Source organism: Branchiostoma belcheri, unplaced genomic scaffold, assembly GCF_001625305.1.
Source record: "Branchiostoma belcheri isolate BF01 breed outbred unplaced genomic scaffold, Haploidv18h27 scaffold18, whole genome shotgun sequence".
Lineage (NCBI taxonomy): Eukaryota > Metazoa > Chordata > Leptocardii > Amphioxiformes > Branchiostomatidae > Branchiostoma > Branchiostoma belcheri.
In genome coordinates this window covers 1,387,061-1,406,395 of record NW_017803268.1, presented here as the reverse complement: position 1 = coordinate 1,406,395, position 19,335 = coordinate 1,387,061, and the positions used below count along the sequence as shown (strand labels likewise).

At 42.8% G+C, this 19,335-nt stretch overlaps 3 protein-coding genes and 1 pseudogene across 3 annotated transcripts in view; 1 reads left to right on the top strand and 3 right to left on the bottom strand.

Moving 5' to 3' along the window:
• LOC109467301 lies at positions 1–2,935 on the bottom strand (annotated as a pseudogene).
• Positions 2,936–5,459: 2,524 nt separating this feature from the next.
• LOC109467300 lies at positions 5,460–8,349 on the top strand. Its single transcript, XM_019765244.1, is given in 3 exon segments — positions 5,460–7,613; positions 7,680–8,288; positions 8,290–8,349. Coding segments are annotated over 3 exon segments (2,823 nt in total).
• A 4,118-nt stretch (positions 8,350–12,467) lies between these two features.
• LOC109467379 (plasmolipin-like) lies at positions 12,468–17,166 on the bottom strand. Its single transcript, XM_019765319.1, has 4 exons — positions 16,868–17,166; positions 15,124–15,321; positions 14,627–14,746; positions 12,468–13,924 (listed from the first exon to the last, which is right to left on the bottom strand). Exons 1-4 carry the CDS (start codon positions 17,015–17,017, stop codon positions 13,814–13,816), a joined length of 579 nt encoding a protein of 192 aa, XP_019620878.1. The 5' UTR covers positions 17,018–17,166; the 3' UTR covers positions 12,468–13,813.
• Positions 17,167–18,777: 1,611 nt separating this feature from the next.
• LOC109467380 (MARVEL domain-containing protein 1-like) overlaps positions 18,778–19,335 on the bottom strand; it is a 5,310-nt gene continuing 4,752 nt past the window's right edge. The window contains exon 4 of the mRNA XM_019765321.1: positions 18,778–19,049. Coding sequence (XP_019620880.1) covers positions 18,921–19,049 — 129 coding nt within the window. The 3' untranslated portion in view covers positions 18,778–18,920. The remainder of the gene's footprint in view (positions 19,050–19,335) is intronic.

The window sequence follows — 19,335 nt, the reverse complement described above, 5'->3', positions numbered from 1 at the left end:
TCACTCCCCTGGGATCTCCCATGGCCAGTAGGTGTTAGGCAGTATGACGGTGGGGAGGGACGCACGCCGTGCTGTGTTACGGGTTCCCTCCCCTGGGATCTCCCATGGCCAGCAGGTGTTAGGTTTAGGTAGTGTGACGGTGGGGAGGGACGTACGCCGTGGTGTGAAATGTGTTCCCTACTCTGGGATCTCCGACGGCCAGTAGGTGTTAGGTAGTGTGACGGTGGGGAGGGACGCACGCCGTGGTGTGAAATGTGTTCCCTCCCCTGGGATCTCCCATGGCCAGTAGGTGTTAGGTAGTGTGACGGTGGGGAGAGACGCACGCCTCGGTGTGTTACGGGTTCCCTCCCCTGGGATCTCCCATGGCCAGTAGGTGTTAGGTAGTGTGACGGTGGGGAGGGACGCACGCCGTGGTGTGTTACGGGTTCCCTGCCCTGGGATCTCCCATGGCCAGTAAGTGTTAGATAGTGTGACAGTGGGGAGGGACACACGCTGTGGTGTGACAAGGTTTCCTTCTCCTTGGATCTCCAATGACCAATATGTGTTACATGTAGGCTGTGTGAGAAAAGCGATATGAGCTCTTGTGACGTCCCCATCTCTGGACAGGATTGCATCTGTGACGTTGACGTACCTGCTCACACCTTGGTCAGCAGGCTGAGATACCAAAGCTGTCCTCTGCTGTCGCCGGGACCTTATACCTTCAACCTCGGAGGCGTTTCTGTAGAAGGGATTTCGCTGGCCGTCGGTCTGTCCTGTCGATCCATATGTGACCATGGATCGTCCAGACCGTCGATTCTGTCGCCTGTTTGTGACGACATGAAGCGAGATTTCTCCAGCATCAGCATAGAAAGACATCGGTCCGCTTTCCTCGTCATCTGGGATCTCACTGTAGGTATGATGTAGGGCAGGCAGAGGACGTTGTGAGGCAGTTTGGTAATCTGGGATCTCACAGGGTGGGAGGGCGGGCAGGAGGCGGTTTGCAGCGGGCATGTGATCTGGGATCTGGCTGTAGGTGGGTTCAATGGACGGTAGGACAGCCGGCAATGACCTACGGGATGCCGCCTTGTCTGGGGCGCCCCCCGCGACTACACGCGGGGAGGGATGCCGACCGGACCACACCGGGGATCACGTCATCTGGGATCTCACAGTACACGAGTGGGAGACCGGGTAAAGGCCTCTGAGCAGACGCTACGTCATCTGGGATCTCACTGTAAGTAGGTTCAATGGAGTGTAGGACAGCGGGCAATGACCTACAGGAGGCTGCGTCATCAGACGCCATCTTGCCTGAACATGCAGCAGGGAGGGAAGCAGACCTCAGCAAGCCGGGGAAGGTAACGCCAGGCGGGATTGTCCAAACGTGTGCATCGTCGCTGTCCCTGTCATCTTCAGCGTTCAACCTCGCTGCGCGCACCTTCCACAGCAACACTGCAAGGGACAACATCACCAGAACAACCACTACCGAGACAACAACTGGGATGAGAACATGGCCTGGTGTCTGAACCACCTCTAGATCTGGTCCAGGTGTGGGATTCACCCCGTGTGTAGACCGGTCTGAAGTTGTGTTGTCTTTCTCTGTACTTTCAAAGTAGTGTGTCGGACTGCTGGAGTGGTCAGTACTAGTTTTGTATGTTGTCTCTGTTGTGTAGGTGCCAAGCTGGACCAAGGTTTCTGTTGTGTGGGTGTTACGCTGAACTAAGGGGACGGTGAAGAACACCTCTGTGTGTTCTCCTCTGGTGAGAAGAATACAAGTGACGTTCTTCGTCTTGTCATGGGTGATGTTTGTGTGAGTAGTGTTTTGTTGGCTACTGCCAGACTCTGTGCTGTTGAGAGTGTTCGTGTCTTGTGTCTGGACAAAAGACATGGCAACACCGTCAGAGCCTACGGTACTCTCTGTGGCCACGGAAACCAATCGAACGACTGAGTTTTGCACCATGGACACTGCAATGCCTCCGTCATATTCCCAAACCTGCCTGCACTGCTCGAGTGTCTTGGTGTCCAGTGTGTCTGTCAGAGAGCCGTCGGTAGCCAGGACAACTACAGGGGGCTGGATGGAGATCGTGCTCAGAGAGCTATCCAAATCACCACATGATCTGCCGGGGATGAGCGCTCCAAATTCGGTGTTACCAGCCACGTTGTCGGATGAAACAAACATCCACCCAAACGAGAGTTCGTGCGCATTTTGCCTGGCACAGAAAAGGAACTTGGGTACCCCAGCGGTCATTGTAACTGACTCTCCCCTCACACTGGCGAACCGATGTAGGCTCCACATCATTTCGTGTTGCGTTGCACCGTGGACAGACGGCAACATACCACTGCTGACATAGAGCTGTGAGAGCATAGTCTGTCCCCACAACACCTCCAAACATGACAGATCATTATCCCTCAGGTCTAACCGGGCCAGCTGTAGCTGTTTGAATGACGCCTTAGAAATGCTATGGATTGCATTCGACCTCAAATCCAGGTACCTCATTGTTGTAACTCCAAAGAGCCAGGAAGGATCTACAACCTTTAAGAGGTTGTTATGCAGATCCAACAGATGTAGTCGAGTCAGGCGCCCGAAGCTTCCTGCCTCTATCTGCCTGATGTTATTGTTGGACAAAATCAGCATAGAAAGGCCTTTCGAGCCAGTGAACCAAGCCTGCTTGATATAGGTCAACCTGTTAGAATTAAGGGACAATTTCATCAGACGAGAAAACCCAGCAAAGGTGTTGTTCTTCACATCAGCTATCTTTGCATCTATCAAAGCCAAAGTGTGGACCTCCGCCTGCTCGAGCGGTGCCAGTGTCAAGGCCGACAGGACATGGATTGGGTATCCTCTTATTGCCACACGATTTACCCCACTAGCGAGAAAAGGAAAGGGACTTGCAGTGGCAACACTCCCATTCAGGACTTCACACACGACGCATGCATTTGTGCCAGAAGTGTGCAACTTCATGTACGTAAAAGAAGAAACACACTGCTGCCATTCAGCAGTCTTACATAATCGTGAACCACTTGAGGCTGCACAGGCAGCGTCTGAGAGAAGCAAGACCAATATGACCGCGTTTGTCTTCGCACTTCTTACAGACATTCCGTTTACCCGTAGCCAAACGTTTCATTTGAGAAACGATTTGTCACCCACCTGCAGTCTGCATTCTATACTACATCCGCAGATCTGTAAGCATCAAGGACAGGCTTCCTTCCCCTTTTCAACAAGCACGTTTGGCACTGACGGCCGCAGTGGCGTCTGAACAAATACCATGTACCAGACGAATGACCCCTCAGTATTTATGTTTATGCACTTCGCGATTGGCGAAGTGCGTAATTACTACCTTCGCCAGAAGGTTCCGGGTCGGAGTATAAATCTGACCAGGGTTCCCGAATAGTGCGCAGTAAATCGCCGGATCTGCGAGGTTGTCACGCTAGGTTTGGCTCCCCATAGCTCGTCGATCGTTGTAGATTTTCGAATAGGTTTTGAATTGATAAAATAAAAACCTTGTGATTGTAGTGTTTTTCGGCGTGGTGAAGTTGGACGGCCAGCGAAGCGTTTTCAGTATCAGTCCGCGTGCAAGGGTGATGCGGTTTGTCGCCTGATGACCCAAATTATAAATAGCTGCGTTCTATGTGGAATGTCAAGGCAGTCGCATCATCGGATTTTGCGGAAAACTTATTGCAACAACCTATATGTTTTTTTTTTCCTGTTTTTCAGAAACAGGAAGTAGTAAGCTATTTCAGCATATAAGCCGTTAGCCTGGGAAAATTCATTTTTTTCCAGGCAGGTCCGTCGAAAAAAGTGCTAAAAAACTACATTTTTCGTATCCAAAATTTACGTCTAACTACAGTTTCTACCCAAATTATAGAGTCAACAGACAATAACCAAAATTGTATCGGAAGCAGGCTGAAAACCTCCGTTGACTGATGTAATGAGATTTCCCGGCGTACTTGGCGGAGCCTTGTAGCCCTTCGGTCTGAGGGTGTCCGCCGGATCCAAAATCGTGAAAAAAAACTCCGAGAACAGAAGTCATGTTTTTGGTTTGGTTTGGTTTGGTTTGATACTATAATACCCTCTTATGATTCTATGCACTCTCATGAATGTGACATTTATGGGAGTTTGATGGAAATAAGGTGCTACAATATTGTAAGGATTGGAGATGCCATTGTCACATTTCTTGAAAATCTGAAATCATGTGGACATTCACATTTATATGAAAAATATATTATATAGTGCCTTTATTTACACAGTTTAATGGACAGGTACTAAATATAGGGCAATGACACACATGTAAAGAAGCCAAAATAACAGCCTTTTGCGTCTAGCCCCCACATTCCTGTTCGGTGTGGCCCAATTGTATATATATAAATGAAATATACACCAAAGGTGTCGTGGCCCGTAGTTAAACTGACCATTACTTTGTTGGCGTAAGGACGTTGTCTAGAGGCCATTAGCGGCATATTAGCTTATTTATAGAAAAAGAGATGACAACAAAAATCTGTACAACACCTAAGCAAGGTTAAAGATTAACAAGATAACAGACACCAACTGCACCTCACATAGTTTCATTCAAAGGCCCGTTGTACTTCCACTTGTACGATCCGCCAGAGGCCCCAACTTATAACTCTTCAGCTATGCCCCAAAATCTATCCACCACTTTAATATTAGAGGCCCGTTAACGTAACAAACTCGACCTTTTACTTTTATCACTATCCATCCACGTACAACATCTCGACTTATCCTGTTTGCAAACAAACAAATAAACAAACACAAAAGATCTCCTGCAGTAAAGTAGGACGTCAAGTAGGAACCACCTCATTTAAATACTTCCCATAATCCTATTCGGCAGTAGTTTTGACGGGAAAGCTAGCTTTTTTTGGAGCTAAGCAGACGATACGTCAGCCTGAAAAATGCCGAAAAAGTACGATATTCTCATTATTTTTCCTCAGAATTCCATACAAGCAAAGGAGATATGCCACAGCTGTAACGCAGGATCACTTGGCCTATTCTCGAACTAGACGTTCCTTTACCATCTACTAAATGTTATCACGATTAATCCACAGCGTTTTGATTTATTCTGTTCACAAACCAACAAACGCAAAGGGTTTAACTGCAGCCTTAGTCTCCACAACAAAAACTTGTCTAACAAAGATCATAAACATCCATCCACGACTTCAGGAGCCATGCCGCCTACACGTCACTCAACCGCAGCCAATCCAAAAACATGACTTCTGCCGAAGTTGGTAATTTCGTCAATCGCTGTGTGCATAAACATAAATACTGAGGGGTCATTCGTCTGGTGAATAAATGCAAGGTTCGTTCAGACGCCACTGTGGCTGGCAGTGCCAAACGTGTTAGTTTCCGGAGCTTATTGAAAAGGAGAAGGAAGCCTGTCATTGATGCTTACAGATCTGCGGATGAAGTACACAAACTGCAGGTGAGTGACAAATCATTTCTCAAATAAAACGTTTGGCTACGGGTAAACGGAATGTCTGTAAGAAGAGCAAAGACAAAGGCGGTCATATTGTTCTTGCTTCTCTCAGACGCTGCCTGTGCAGCCTCAAGTGGCCCACGATTTCCTCAGTGTAAGGCTGCTGAATGGCAGGAGTGTGTGTCTTCTTTTACGTACATGACGTTTCACACTGCTGGCACAAATGCATGTGTCATGTGTGAAGTCCTGAGTGGGAGTACTAGTGTTGCCACTTCAAGTCCTTTCCGTTTTCTTGCTAGGGGGGCAAATGGTGTGGCAATAAGAGGATACCCATTCCATGTCCTGTCGGCCTTGACACTGGCACCACTCAAGAAGGCGAAGGTCTACACTTTGGCTTTGATAGATGCAAAGATCGCTGATGTGAAGAACAACACATTTGCTGGGTTTACTGGCCTGATGAAATTGTCCCTAAATTCTAACAGGTTGACCCATGTCAAGCAGGCTTGGTTCACTGGCTTGGAGAAGCTCTCTCTGCTGATGTTGTCCAACAATAACATCAGGCAAATAGAGGCAGGAAGCTTCAGGCGCCTGACTCGACTACATCTGTTGGATATGCATAACAACCTGTTAAAGGTTGTAGATCCTTCTTGGCTCTTTGGACTGGAAGGAATGAGGTACCTGGATCTGAGGTCGAATGCTATCAATAGCGTTTCCCCGGGGTCGTTCCAACAGCTACAGCTGGCCCGGTTAGACCTGAGGGATAATGATCTGTCATGTTTGGATGGAGAGGTGTTGTGGGGACAGACTATGCTCTCACAGCTCTATGTCAGCAGTGGTATGTTGTCGTCTGTCCATGGTGCAACGCCACACGGAATGACATGGGGTCTACATCGGTTAGCCAGTTTGAAGAGAGGGTCAGTTACAATGACCGTTGCGGTACCCAAGTTCCATTTCTGTGTCAGGCAAAATCCTTACTCCGAACTCTCGTTTGGGTGGATGTTTGTTTCATCCGACAACGTGACTGGTAACACCGAGTTTGGAGCGCTCATCCCCGGCAGATCATGCGGTGATTTGGATAGCTCTCTGAGCACGATCTCCATCCAGCCCCCTGTAGTTGTCCTGGCTACCGACGTCTCTCTGACAGACACACTGGACATCAAGACACTCGAGCAGTGCAGGCAGGTTTGGGAATATGACGGAGGCATTGCAGTTTCCCTGGTGCAAAACTCAATCTTTCGGTTGGTTTCCATGGCCACAGAGAGTACAGTCTCTGAAGGTGTTGCCATGTCTTTTGTCCAGACACAAGACACGAGCTCACTCACCACCATAGAGTCTGGCAGTAGCCAACAACACACTACTCACACAGACATCGCCCATGACAAGACAAAGAACGTCACTTGTATTCTTCTCACCAGAGGAGAACACACAGAGGGTTTCTTCACCGTCCCCTTAGTTCAGCGTAACACCCACACAACAGAAACGTTGGTCCTGCTTGGCACCTACACAACAGAGATAACATACAGAACGGGTACTGACCATTCCAGCAGTCCGTCACACTACTTTGAAAGTACAGAGAAAGACAACACAACTTCAGACCAGTCTACACACGGGGTGAGTCCCACACCTGGACCAGATCTAGAGGTGGTTCAGACACCAGGCCATGTTCTCATCCCAGTTGTTGTCTCGGTAGTGGCTGTTCTGGTCCTGTCGTCCCTTGCAGTGTTGCTGTGGAAGGTGCGCACAGCGAAGTTGAACGCTGAGGATGACAGGGACAGCGACGATGCACACGTTTGGACCATCCCGCCTGGCGTTACCTTCCCCGGCTTGCTGAGGTCCGCTTCCCTCCCTACTGCATGTTCAGGCAAGATGGCGTCAGATGACGCAGTCTCCTGTAGGTCATTGCCCGCTGTCCTGCATTCCATTGAACCTACTTACAGCGTGATCCCAGATAACGTAGCGTCTGCTCAGAGGCCTTTGCCCGGTCTCCCACACGTGTACTCCGAGATCCCAGATGACGTGATCTCCGGTGTGGTCCTGCCGGCATCCCTCCCCGCGTGTACTCGCGGGGGCGGTCCAGAAAAGGCGGCATCCTGTAGGTCATTGCCGGCTGACCTACCGTCTATAGAACCCACCTACAGCCAGATCCCAGATGACGAAGACAGCGGACCGATGTCTTTCTATGCTGATGCTGGAGAGATCTCGCTTCATGTCGTCAGAAACAGGCGACAGAATCGACTATCTGAACGATCCATTGCCACACATGGATCGACTGGACAGACCGACGGCCAGCGAAATCCCTTCTACAGAAACACCGCCGAGGTTGAAGGTATAAGGTCCCGGCGACAGCAGAGGACAGCTTTGGTATCTCAGCCTGCCGAAGGTGTCAGGAGGTACGTCAACGTCACAGATGCAATCCTGTCTAGAGATGAAGACGTCACAAGAGCTCATATCGCTTTTCTGACACAGCCTACATGTAACACATATTGGTCATGGGAGATCCAAGGAGAAGGAAACCTTGTCACACCACGGCGTGTGTCCCTCCCCACTGTCACACTACCTAACACCTACTGGCCATGGGAGCTTCCGGGGGAGGGAGCCAGTTTCACACGACGACGTGTGTCCCTCCCCACCGTCACACTGCCTAACACCTACTGGCCTTGGGAGCTCCCAGGGGAGGGTACACAAAACACAGCACAGCGTTCGTACATAAACCTCACACTACCTAACACCTACTGGCCATGGGAGCTCCCAGGTGATGGAACCAGTTTCACACGGCGACCTGTGTCCCTCCCCACCGTCACACTACCTAACACCTACTGGCCTTGGGAGCTTCCAGGGGAGGGAACCCACACATCACAGCGTTCGTCCATTTACCTCACACTGCCTAACTAACACCTACTGGCCTTGGGAGATCCCAGGGAGGGAACTAACTTCACTTAACCACTAATTTACCATTTCAGTTTGCAGGAATAACAGTTTCACACGAGTGAACGAACAAACCTAATGCCTCTAACGGACTTTGCACATATTGATAATAATTCGACACACACTTGAGCTTGCCAGGCAAATCTTCACCATGTCTCTATTAGAGACAACTGCTTTCTGAGCCCCGAAGTTCCATCGTCAAAACAAAAATTATCGAAGTCACTTAAGCTGCATCCTTAGATATTATGGCGATGCCAAAAAATTAAGTTTTTTCATTTCTTTACAAAGTAAGTTGAATCAACCCTACTTCGTTGCAAATAAGTGTCATTCAGGGAGTGGAGGTGCCAAAATATTACACCATATATGGTTTCAGCCATGTTTGTTTACATTCTGGTATTTTGTGGTGGTATCACAAACTGTGTGCGCCTCGTGTGGGCCATAGTGGGTATAGTGCCAACCATAAATGTCAGAAATGTGAGATAATTGCACAAAAATGTTGAAAAGTGGAAATAAATTACAATCACATTAATATATTTTTCAATTAAAATATTTCAATTTTGGCACAAAAAAGTTACATAATGCCCCTTTAAACAAAAATCGTCCCTTACGCCGAAATTCTAAGAAATTATCGTTCTGTCTTTCTAGTCTCTGCCCAGTCTGCCGTACTCCTTGGGCTACTGATATAAAAAAGAAATTGGTCAAATAGGGAGGATAACTTGAGGATAAAAATGTAGTCGGAGAATTTGTAACTCTTTGACCGACTAATTGTTCCTATAGGTTTTTACCTTATTTTGTCATTTTTTTCTGAAACCTTATTAAATTTGAGGGATAATATACAAGCTTGTCAACATCTCATACACCTTGGTGATTTTCTAAATAATACTTCCACCAAAACAAGACGGGCCATTTAAGAATATAAAGACAACTGTCTTTGCATCATCCACTTTTATTTTGGGGCTGGGGGTGGATTGTTAAGACAATTATCATACAATTTTACCAATAACTTGGTTTTACTAAGTAACTACATGTTGGGCTAGATATCTGAAACCTAAGCCTATATTTGGTGACTGTTGTACAAAAGAATGTCATTAAGATCTTGTGGGGTGTTTATTATGTATAAACACTGTGGTCAAAAGAAAAACATATCAACAAAGAGAAGGAAACACAACATTTTCAATATTCCTATTCTTTGTAATTTCATATTTGTTCTGACTGTTCTAAATTTTTAACAGTCCCCTGGCAAAAGCCTGCTATGAACGCTAGGTGTATATTGGGCCAAAGGGTGTTATACACTGACTATAAATAAGGAATATTCTGAAAAAAAAAAGTTGAAGCAAAAGCATGTACAGACTAGAGATCATTGATCCCATAGCTTCGTTATTGGTATTTGTGTTGTATTGTTTTTGTAATGTGTTTTGTATTGTAATGTTATTGTAATTTGTAATGTATCTATCAGAATATAAGTAATTTTTTTGTCTATATACCATTACCTCATACGCCCATGGCCTATTTAGCCGAGCTTATTGTGACAAGGCTAATTAAGCAAATGTATAGAATTATTAGAATGGCACATTACAGAGGCAGTCAGTTCAATGGAGACAGCTAAACCGATGACATAAGTGTTGAGAATTTTGTTCAGAAAAGTGTCTGCAATCTCATAACATTTTATAACACTTAACCTATGAGCTGTGACTATCAGGCCTCAAAATATTGTAGGACAAGATTATAAGAAAAACATCATGGAGGAAAACTGGAATATAGCAACTTGTGACGATATCAAATCCTCAACTTTATATTTACCACCGTCAAACCCAGAGGTAACGAACAATGATTCCTGACTCAACCTAATAATAAGTGGTGTGTAGTGATCTAGTTTTCGGATCACTGAACAAGACAGGAACTCGAATCCCGATCTGTCCTTCGGAACCCCTAGTGGAGGACCTCTACACCTTAAAGACACCACAACACTTCTGGAAGACAGAGCTTCGTACACTTTGTTCTGTGAAGGAGAAAACCTACCACCGCAAGGGCACAAGATCGGTCGCATGTCAGGACACGAACCCGGGACCTCTTGGTTCCGAGTCGAGCACTCTGCCGCTACGCCACACGACCCCACTAAATATACACTGTTGTGTGAGACCAGCATATAGATATGAATCATGTCGCTGTCTACAAGGATAATTTACAATTTTACACAATGATCTCATATGCATATGGGTCCTTCGTCGAACTTGTACAGTTTTAAGGTCGCAGACGAGCTAATCTCCCACTGGTCGTGACAGAGAAGACAGACTGTATATGTACAGTACCACTGTTCCTATGTATTGACATTGTACCGCTCTTATCGACAAGCTCAATGAACAGTGGACCACAGCTTAATGTCCCGTCCTATCAAATGGCTGCGACCCTGATCCAGAAGCATGCATGAGTGATCACAACAGCTGAGATTCGAACTCACAACCTCTTGGACCAAATCACTGGACAACCCTCGCTAATACTTAAGACCTGCTTCTTTACTTTTAGTGTACATTTTGTGAAGAGATTCATACTTGTTATGCCGAGGCCCTGATATGTCACAGCTCATGGTCTAAGTTACTTCACAACTTTTATCATGTTTTTAAACTGTTTTCTTTAGGCTTCAAACCAGCGTTATAGAAACAAAAAATAACACAACATCGACAAGCACAGAAAAATACATATTTACAGAACTGTTGGAAGTGCGTGGGTGGTTAAAACGTTTTATGTTGCCAACACAACCTCCTTTCTGATAACTTCTTTGATTGAACCTTTTTGTAGCCACCTTCTTTCTGATGACTTCTCTGATTGAAAATAACATCTGGAGTCGGCCTCCATTGAACTGGCACCTCTCGTATGTAGTATTGAATATTTTGTGGCGCACTTTTGGAATGTAATCGAGTCTCTTACAACGTATGTAATATCCAGAGAAATTCTCCACTCGATTGTTACACTATATCAAAGACTTGCTAGCCCTTATTGTTTTAGCAATTAGGATGTTTTCTTCTATACGTACACATCTTTTTTGTACTAAGTACTAAGACGTGGTGACGGCACGCTCAAGTTTTTTCAACTTATATTAATGCCGCCACCAAAACAGAGGACAATACAATACTCATTTTTACCTGAGCGAAGTGAGAAAAGTCGTGTAAAGTGCCTTTACCAAGGGCACAAGATCGGTGGCATGTCAGGACTCGAACCTGGGACCTCTTGGTTCCGAGTCGAGCAATCTGCCGCTGCGCTATACGACCCCATAAAGTTCTTCTTCTGTATATGTTTTAGCAGGGAAATCATCGGTCCCTGTGGTTGCTATGCTACAATCAACTGCTTTTTATCCCATATACATATTTGACATACATATATGTACATATAGATTATCCGCTTTATTTTGTATGTATAGTAAATCATTAATTTCAACGGATTTCACGACTATGTGACAAATGATGCTACGTCTGCAACTATATGATAATGTTTAGAAGGAACAGTAGTTCTACCAGAAAATGTATTAACTCGTATTGTAAAGAACGTGCTTTTAGCCGAACAATTAGGTGGCACCAAAGTCTGGACCCACTTTATGAATATGTAAGGCCAGAGCAAGTAATCTTTATAGATGACATCAGCGTGCGTATTACATTTCGAAAAAAAAACAACAAATTTTGCTGCTCTAAAATTTACTTGCTGTGGCCTAAATGATAAAAACTTGACCAACAGACGTGCAAAATACTAACATGAATCAAATTAATGTTTACCGCTTACCTCGAGCTCTTTTGTATATTATCTATTAAGAAATAAAGATGAGAATTATGATAAAGAATATGTTGAGGACCTGAGTGTTTACATCTAATATAAACCTATAAGTAAGAAGTATTTGGAAAACAAGTACATGTATTCCATTTTCTTGTACAACAAGAACCTAGGAAAAACAAACAAGTTATGTTCGTGAAATTATCATGCATAACTTCCGAGTCATAAAGAATACAAAATAAGTAACACATAATGATTCGCTAAACAAGCGCGTTATTGTCATTGTTAACTGACATATGGATTTATTTATGTTGAAAATCAAACTCGCTCTCTGTAAAGAACAAAATATCGTTTACTAAATTCCAGGTACGAAAATTGATTTCATATATAAATTCTAATCATACTGTATATATTGGTAACAATAACTCTTGATTACGCACACAATGCATATGACTCACTATCATCTAACTATATCCTCATTATTTATTATAAAGCTATAAAAAGCCAGTGGACGCATTGAGTATTTGGAAATTATTGTGCAATTTTATATAGCAATTATACTACTTTTTTAATTGCTTCATACGCATGAAACATGACAAAAATGTCCTCTGTAGTTTGTAGTGTGATTGCTGAAAAGGCAAAGAGGGCACCCAGAGCAAAATACACTTATGGAAATTCACAGAATTTCATGCAACTTCATGCAAATTTCTTTTATTTTCATTTCATTTTCAAGAACTCAAGAAACATGTGAAAACCGTGACAATCATAAAGTGAATTTCATTAAGTAACAATGATAACCATAAAAAGAATGGCAGCTATAAATTGATTAAGTCAAAAACCACTGCCAAATATTTTCAAAATATTGAAAATTGGCAGGTTTTCTAATTTTGATCTAGTTTTAATGATAACTGATTACGATATTGCTTTCAAGCAAAGCAATCTTTTGTGCTTTTTATTTGTTTTTCCGAAGAGCGGAAAAATACACAAAAGTCATTCCATTTCCTAGAATACTAAGTCACACAAAAAACATTAAACTGAAACATAACTTATCTTGTGTCGTATGTCTGTGTGTTACAAAGCAACAAAATATGTCTAACTATAAAACGTGTTCTATAAAGAAACATACTGCTAGTAAGGTAAACCAAAACAAAATCCTGACTTCACTAACATCTTTCTGTAAATGTATGTGTAATTACTAATCTGTGTAATAAAACGAAACGATACTGACTAGTGATTGTAGTCATAGCCAAGCAGACATTGAGAAGACATTCATCGTGTTTTCAGGTAGAGTTCTACGTGATAGAAAAACGTAGAAAACAAGAAACGTAAAAAAAAAAAAGAAAAAAAGAAATTAAGTCCCTGTCACACATCCCGGACATTTCACCGAATACCAGCAAACCAAATTTGGCTGAAGTTTGGGAGCAGTCTGACCAAATTTAGGCGAATCTAATTGAATTTGAGTTAAATTTGAGTCAAATTTGACCGCAGAACACTCCTAAATGTTGTAAACACTTTTAAACTTTCGGCTGGTGCAGCCGAACCATAGCCAACCTCACCGAACACCACCCAACCAACCACATCCGACCTACTCCTAGCCTGACTATGGTTGGGGGGGGGGGGGGTTCCGACGAGAGGCCGATACTTGGCCCATGTGTGACAGGGGCTTAACACAGTCTATCACAATGTCTGCTTGGAAGTTGTGATCGGCACGGGGTGTTTCTTTCTGTCTACCCCTGTGTGCCAGCCCCTGCCGCCGGCCCGCCACCCTGACTCCGCCAGGCTTGGAACGCGAAGAAGGCGTCTGCAACGTAGGCGACCGTGGTGAAGAAAGCAAAGGCCTAGAAAGGGGGCAAGGCATATTTAACAATATGAATATATACTATATGATATACGCCAAAAATCAAGCAACTGGATATGAATTTGGAAACGGTCAGACGTTTCAGGTAGCAAAAAAAAACTGTCTTCACTTATTTATTCATCTATTCGTTTTTGGCAGGCAAGACTGCAAAACCAGCACGAGGCTATCATTATCAAAGGCGGAACTTAAAGGTAATACGAGAGTTCTTTAACGTGTGATGCAAATGATCTCCAAACGAGAAACTGACTTAACAATATCGGTGCCGTTGTGAATGGAAACGTTTTTACGCATTTGTTTCTACGTTGAAGTATGATTTTCTACGTCGGTCAAGGTTAGACATCCAGCATGGTCCAGGCAATAAAATACGCCAAAAAATGATTTTAGTTATGGTCAGACGTTTCAGATACACAATACACAAACTATTGATTGATACGCAAATGAAGTGAAGACAAAGTTTTGATAGTCCTATAGGAAACAAGAATTCGGAGATCTCATACCTCCATGAAATATGTAGAGTTTTTGTGTATGCTCTTCTTTGGATTTGTCTCATTGCAATCTACCATAATCATAATCTATTTTAGTTTATGGTTTTCTAAAGTCCATTTTTCATGGAAGTAGTTATGACTTTCTAGTCCATGCATGGAGGTTTTACCTCCATGGTCCATGTTCTTTTCATACTTACAGCGGCAGCTGCGTACGTGGTGTAGACATTGGTGCCGGCGTACCGTGTGGCGGTGGTGCCTGCCTGGACACACGCCGCTAGGAAGTACAGCACTGACGCGCCACCGTTATACGCCATCTCCTGCAAGATTGAAGGGACACAAACGTTTAGAACCATTACCTCCATGAAAAACGCAAATTACAATCACACGAAGATGTTTTTCAATTATAAATTATTTCAATTTAGAATTTTGTGGTGAATATTTCAATTGAACATTTTTGATTTATAAATGTAACATAATGCCCCTTTGAAAACAAATACAAAAAACGCTTTATTTTTTTAAATGTTACATAATAATAGAATACATAATAATAAAACAAAAACAAATCTGAAAAACATCGGTGAAGGTTAGACATCCAGGTAACAAGATAGGCCCCAAAAAAAACAACAGTTACTCAAGCATTTGGATATGATTTTGGACGGCCAGACGTTAGTGACACTGAAAGATTCAAACTTACGATGAACGGCCACGGCAGTCCTGAGAGAACCGGCACGTTGGAGGGAACGGACAGCATGAACAGGATGAACAGGATGAGGGTGATGAGCCAGGTGGTCACGGCGACGAACATCACCCAGTGCTGCCCCGCCCCTAACCCGCCTGCGTACAACTGGTACGGGTAGGTCGCCACACATGCCCACGTGATCAGACCAAAGAACTGAGGAAAAATAAAAATAAAAACTAGAATGCACAATGTTTACCTTCGCATTATGGTCTGCTCTTAGACTGTTAATTCTCACTCAAACACATTCACACATACAGAAGTCTAAATCCCTCCTGCTATAAAATTGCAACATGATGTAACCCAACACCAGTTACCATGGTGACAGACGTCTGGTTCAAGTCATTGACCTTATTTGGAGAAGAAGAAACAGTATGTTTTCCTTCGGTAAACATAAAAATCAACAGATCACTTGGTAGTCACAAAGATAAGAACTGTTTTCATCTATAAAAGGAAGCTTCAAACGTTATTATTAAAAATCACAAGGAGATCTTGCCCACCAAGATGGCGCCGATACGTCAACAGTGATTAAAAGTCCTTGATTTTCCATTGATTTGACCTTGATTTTCCATTGATTTGACCTTGAAATTTGACCCAAGAAATATGATAGAATAAACAACTGTCCAAACAATCGTAGTATGTGATTTTACACCGTAATTTTTAAAAGTACAACACACTTTGATTGACAACACTTAACGAACTTATGTCACTCGTTGAACGTATTGTCTTAAAAACACGCTATGCTTTATTTGTGTGTAATGGTAGCTAGGGTCAACGACCTTGAAACGTACGCAAACCTAATTTGTCATCATGTGAGAATTTGGTTAAGATGCAGAAAAACAGGCTACTAGATTTTTAAAAACACTTTAAAAACTTTAACAAAATTTTAAACAAGAAACCATGTATATAGACTGATATAGACTGTAGACCTAGAATAGTATTATGAGTTTGTTACGTTTTGACCTCAGACTAGTGACCTGAAAAAAGTACAAACATTCCAAATTCCTTTCTATAACGTTTTGACTAAAACAGGAAAATATATCTTATATGTTCGTTTAAGATTTCATCTTCAAGAAGCAAATACAGCACATACAGTGGAACTAGAGCGTAGTGTGCTAAGCCAATAACGGAATTTGTTAATGCTGTGACTCGAATGCAATTTTGACACACAAAGTTATGTATGTGGCGAATGCAAGTATTAAAACGTGTTTAAAGACTTGCTACATTGAGTTGGTATTCTTTTTAAATCAGCATCAATGGTAATATGACGAACTTCTTGTGAGTAGACCAGTATTAGTGATCTCACGCCCCCCTCCCCCTTCCCTAACAGAACTTCCTAATTTTTAGTGTCCGGGTCGGCCATTTTGATGACGTAAATTTACCAGCACAAAAAAAAGAGGGAGGGGTTTCGTAAAAGGTAAGCGCGTAGTTTGATCGACAGATATATTACTGTTTACCAAGTTCAACATTATATGTACTCATATGTATCGTACTAACTTGAAATTTCGTTTCTGTTAACCGAAAACGTTGGAATTTCAAACCACGCCTCTTTCATGTATGACCCAGGGTCATATTACTTGTAGGGGGAAGTCGACCATTTTAAACTCCCTCGGGGGCTGTTATGTTTAACGTTTTACCTCCACCATTTTAGACACACCTTCAAAAATGGACGACAATTTTTCAAGACGTATATAACACTTACCAGCTCGCAAATCTTGAGAATACCTGGTATACTCTTGATGTATTCGATGTTGAAACTGATCATAGAACCGCCACCTGTTGTAGTTTGAGTTGGTCCAGTCCCCGGCGGTGGCATAGAATCCACCGAATCTGGAAATGCCGGATCCTCCATTTTGTTTTTCTGTACTTGCTAAGGCTTTACACTAAACGAGTGAAGAATTCTGGCCGTTACAGGGCTTTGTGTGCGCAGAGCCCACTTGTCAAAGTTTAACCAGAGCTTGCAAACACGGCCCGCCTATGGCTTGGTGAAGAAGGGTATTGTTTACGGACTCGACCACTCCGTTCCCTAAACGGGGGAATAGTTATACTATCAAAACTTATTTTAATCCTTCAAAAACAATTATCAAGTAATAAAAGTACATTTAGTAACATAATACAATTTCATATGGAATAGAATAATAATCTTTTTACAAAAAGATAATTTCGTCTCATAACTTTCAGTTCATTTGAACTCGCTCCCCTGGAATTCGATGGTATAGTCCAATACAAACATGCATGTGACTGAAACAAAGCTAGGGAAGCGTTACGATAGAGGTCAAAGGGTAATATTGGCTTATTCGGACAAAATTCTAGTATGAACAGTGATATTTTATTGTTACAGTATCTTAGGTAGTTCTGGATTTGATATTAGAACCTTCTGCACACTGTAAACATGTTTATTGGGGTACACATGGTTGATTCTGACTTGAAAGTGAACCTTGAAAGACCGATAGAACGTTTCTAAATGCCTGGCGCCTTCGTCTTGTAAGGTAGGACACGTGGTAATGATGTCACACTAAGATCACAGGGTGTCTTTGTTTCGCATTGCAGGTTAGTGACCTGACGTCGTGTCCATGGATAAAAACAAAACCACACAAAAAACCGCAACACATGCCCTGACCGCAGCACTTGTAAGACGAACAAAACGGCTCCAAAAGAAGCCGGAAGACAGTCGACATACGTGGTCGTGTACATAAGAGATTAGTGTAACGTGTTTGGACTACTGCTACACATGTATATTTGGAGACTATTACAATTGGAAGGGCACAGGGTACATTGGGGGCCAATACCACAATACCGTACAATATCACATGTAGCTTCGAGAAATAGGGAAGTAATTGTTATTGTTCTACATGTATATATAAAGCTGTTTATAATAATATTGAAAAAAAAAAGACCCCGTCCCCATGTCATGTGTCTTAAAGAGAAGTTGAATAAATACATATAGTAAAATTTAACTGTGAAAATAGAAAAACGATAAGCAAGAAGATATGACCATTCTAGAGAGATACCCAGTCACTGGCTACATGCCTTTGAGGAACAAGTATTGCAACAAGCATTACAATTGTTCGCCAATAGATATATATAGATACAGATAAGAGATACATGTAGATATAGATAAAATTGCATTTAGTTTAATTCTGTCTTGATAACTGCAACCATACCATCACCTTTTCCTTTCAACATGAAAACACATAAATAAACACATCCATCATTTTTATACTTAACGTATGTGCAAAGTGGACCTTCACCAATTAGTTACCTTTCATTCATTAAACATATTAAATAACATTACATTATCTGCTAAAGTATTATGATTGAACACCCGTGCAATTTTATGAAAATACAAAAGCTAAAACACCTCAAGGTTAACGTTACACAATTCATACAAATTAAATATAGTACTGAAAATATCTGTGCTACATATTTTCCTGTAGAAATCTATATACCTACAGCCTAACACTTGCTGTCTCTATAGGCTTTCAAAATCATTCTGTTTAAGTTGGTCCATTTCTGGTTAAAATCCCAATTCACTGTATCTTAAGCTAAAAAATCTAGTATACACATCTGCAATATTCTGACCACCACCGGCAATGCTATCATATGTTTGGATTCTATAAAGCCGTACACTAAAAAAACTAATTTTACTAGCATATTATTCAGCCTATTTGGCCAACTTCAGCTATTTTCCTGCTCTCCATTCGATTGTAGTCTGGTATAGACTAAATGTTGATACTAATGTGTGGCTCGGACCCCTACACTGCGGCTGGCTGGGCGGGCGGATCAGGAGTCATGTGCCGGTTGATGGGCGGCTCTTCCCGCCAGGCGGAGAACGACAGGTACGTGTCCAGTCCGTACGCCATGGTCGTGAAGAAGGAAAACGCCTGCAAGGAAAAATTAGAAATGAAGATAAAAAAGTAAATATCGATAAATATTATCAAGTCCATTGACATTATCAGTCCTCTTTCGAAGAAAACTTCACTGTCCACTCTTAAAATACAGTGTAGATATAGTTTTACATGTCTTCTTAAAGTATGTAAATTACAATTTGGCACCAAACATCCTGAGAACGAGATTCAAAAGCCCCCTTCACCCTATGCGACCCATATATAGCACCTAGGGGACGAGAGATGGTATTTTTTTTATCAAATGCCTGAAATCGTGATAAGG

Coding starts and splice junctions, on each gene's coding strand:
- LOC109467379 (XM_019765319.1), bottom strand. CDS start 17,017: ATGGAGGATCCGGCATTTCCAGATTCGGTGGATTCTATGCCACCGCCG. Junction 15,322..16,867: donor TTCTCAAGATTTGCGAGCTG/GTAAGTGTTATA, acceptor ATTTTTCCTCAG/TTCTTTGGTCTGATCACGTG. Junction 13,925..14,626: donor CCACGTACGCAGCTGCCGCT/GTAAGTATGAAA, acceptor CCCCCTTTCTAG/GCCTTTGCTTTCTTCACCAC.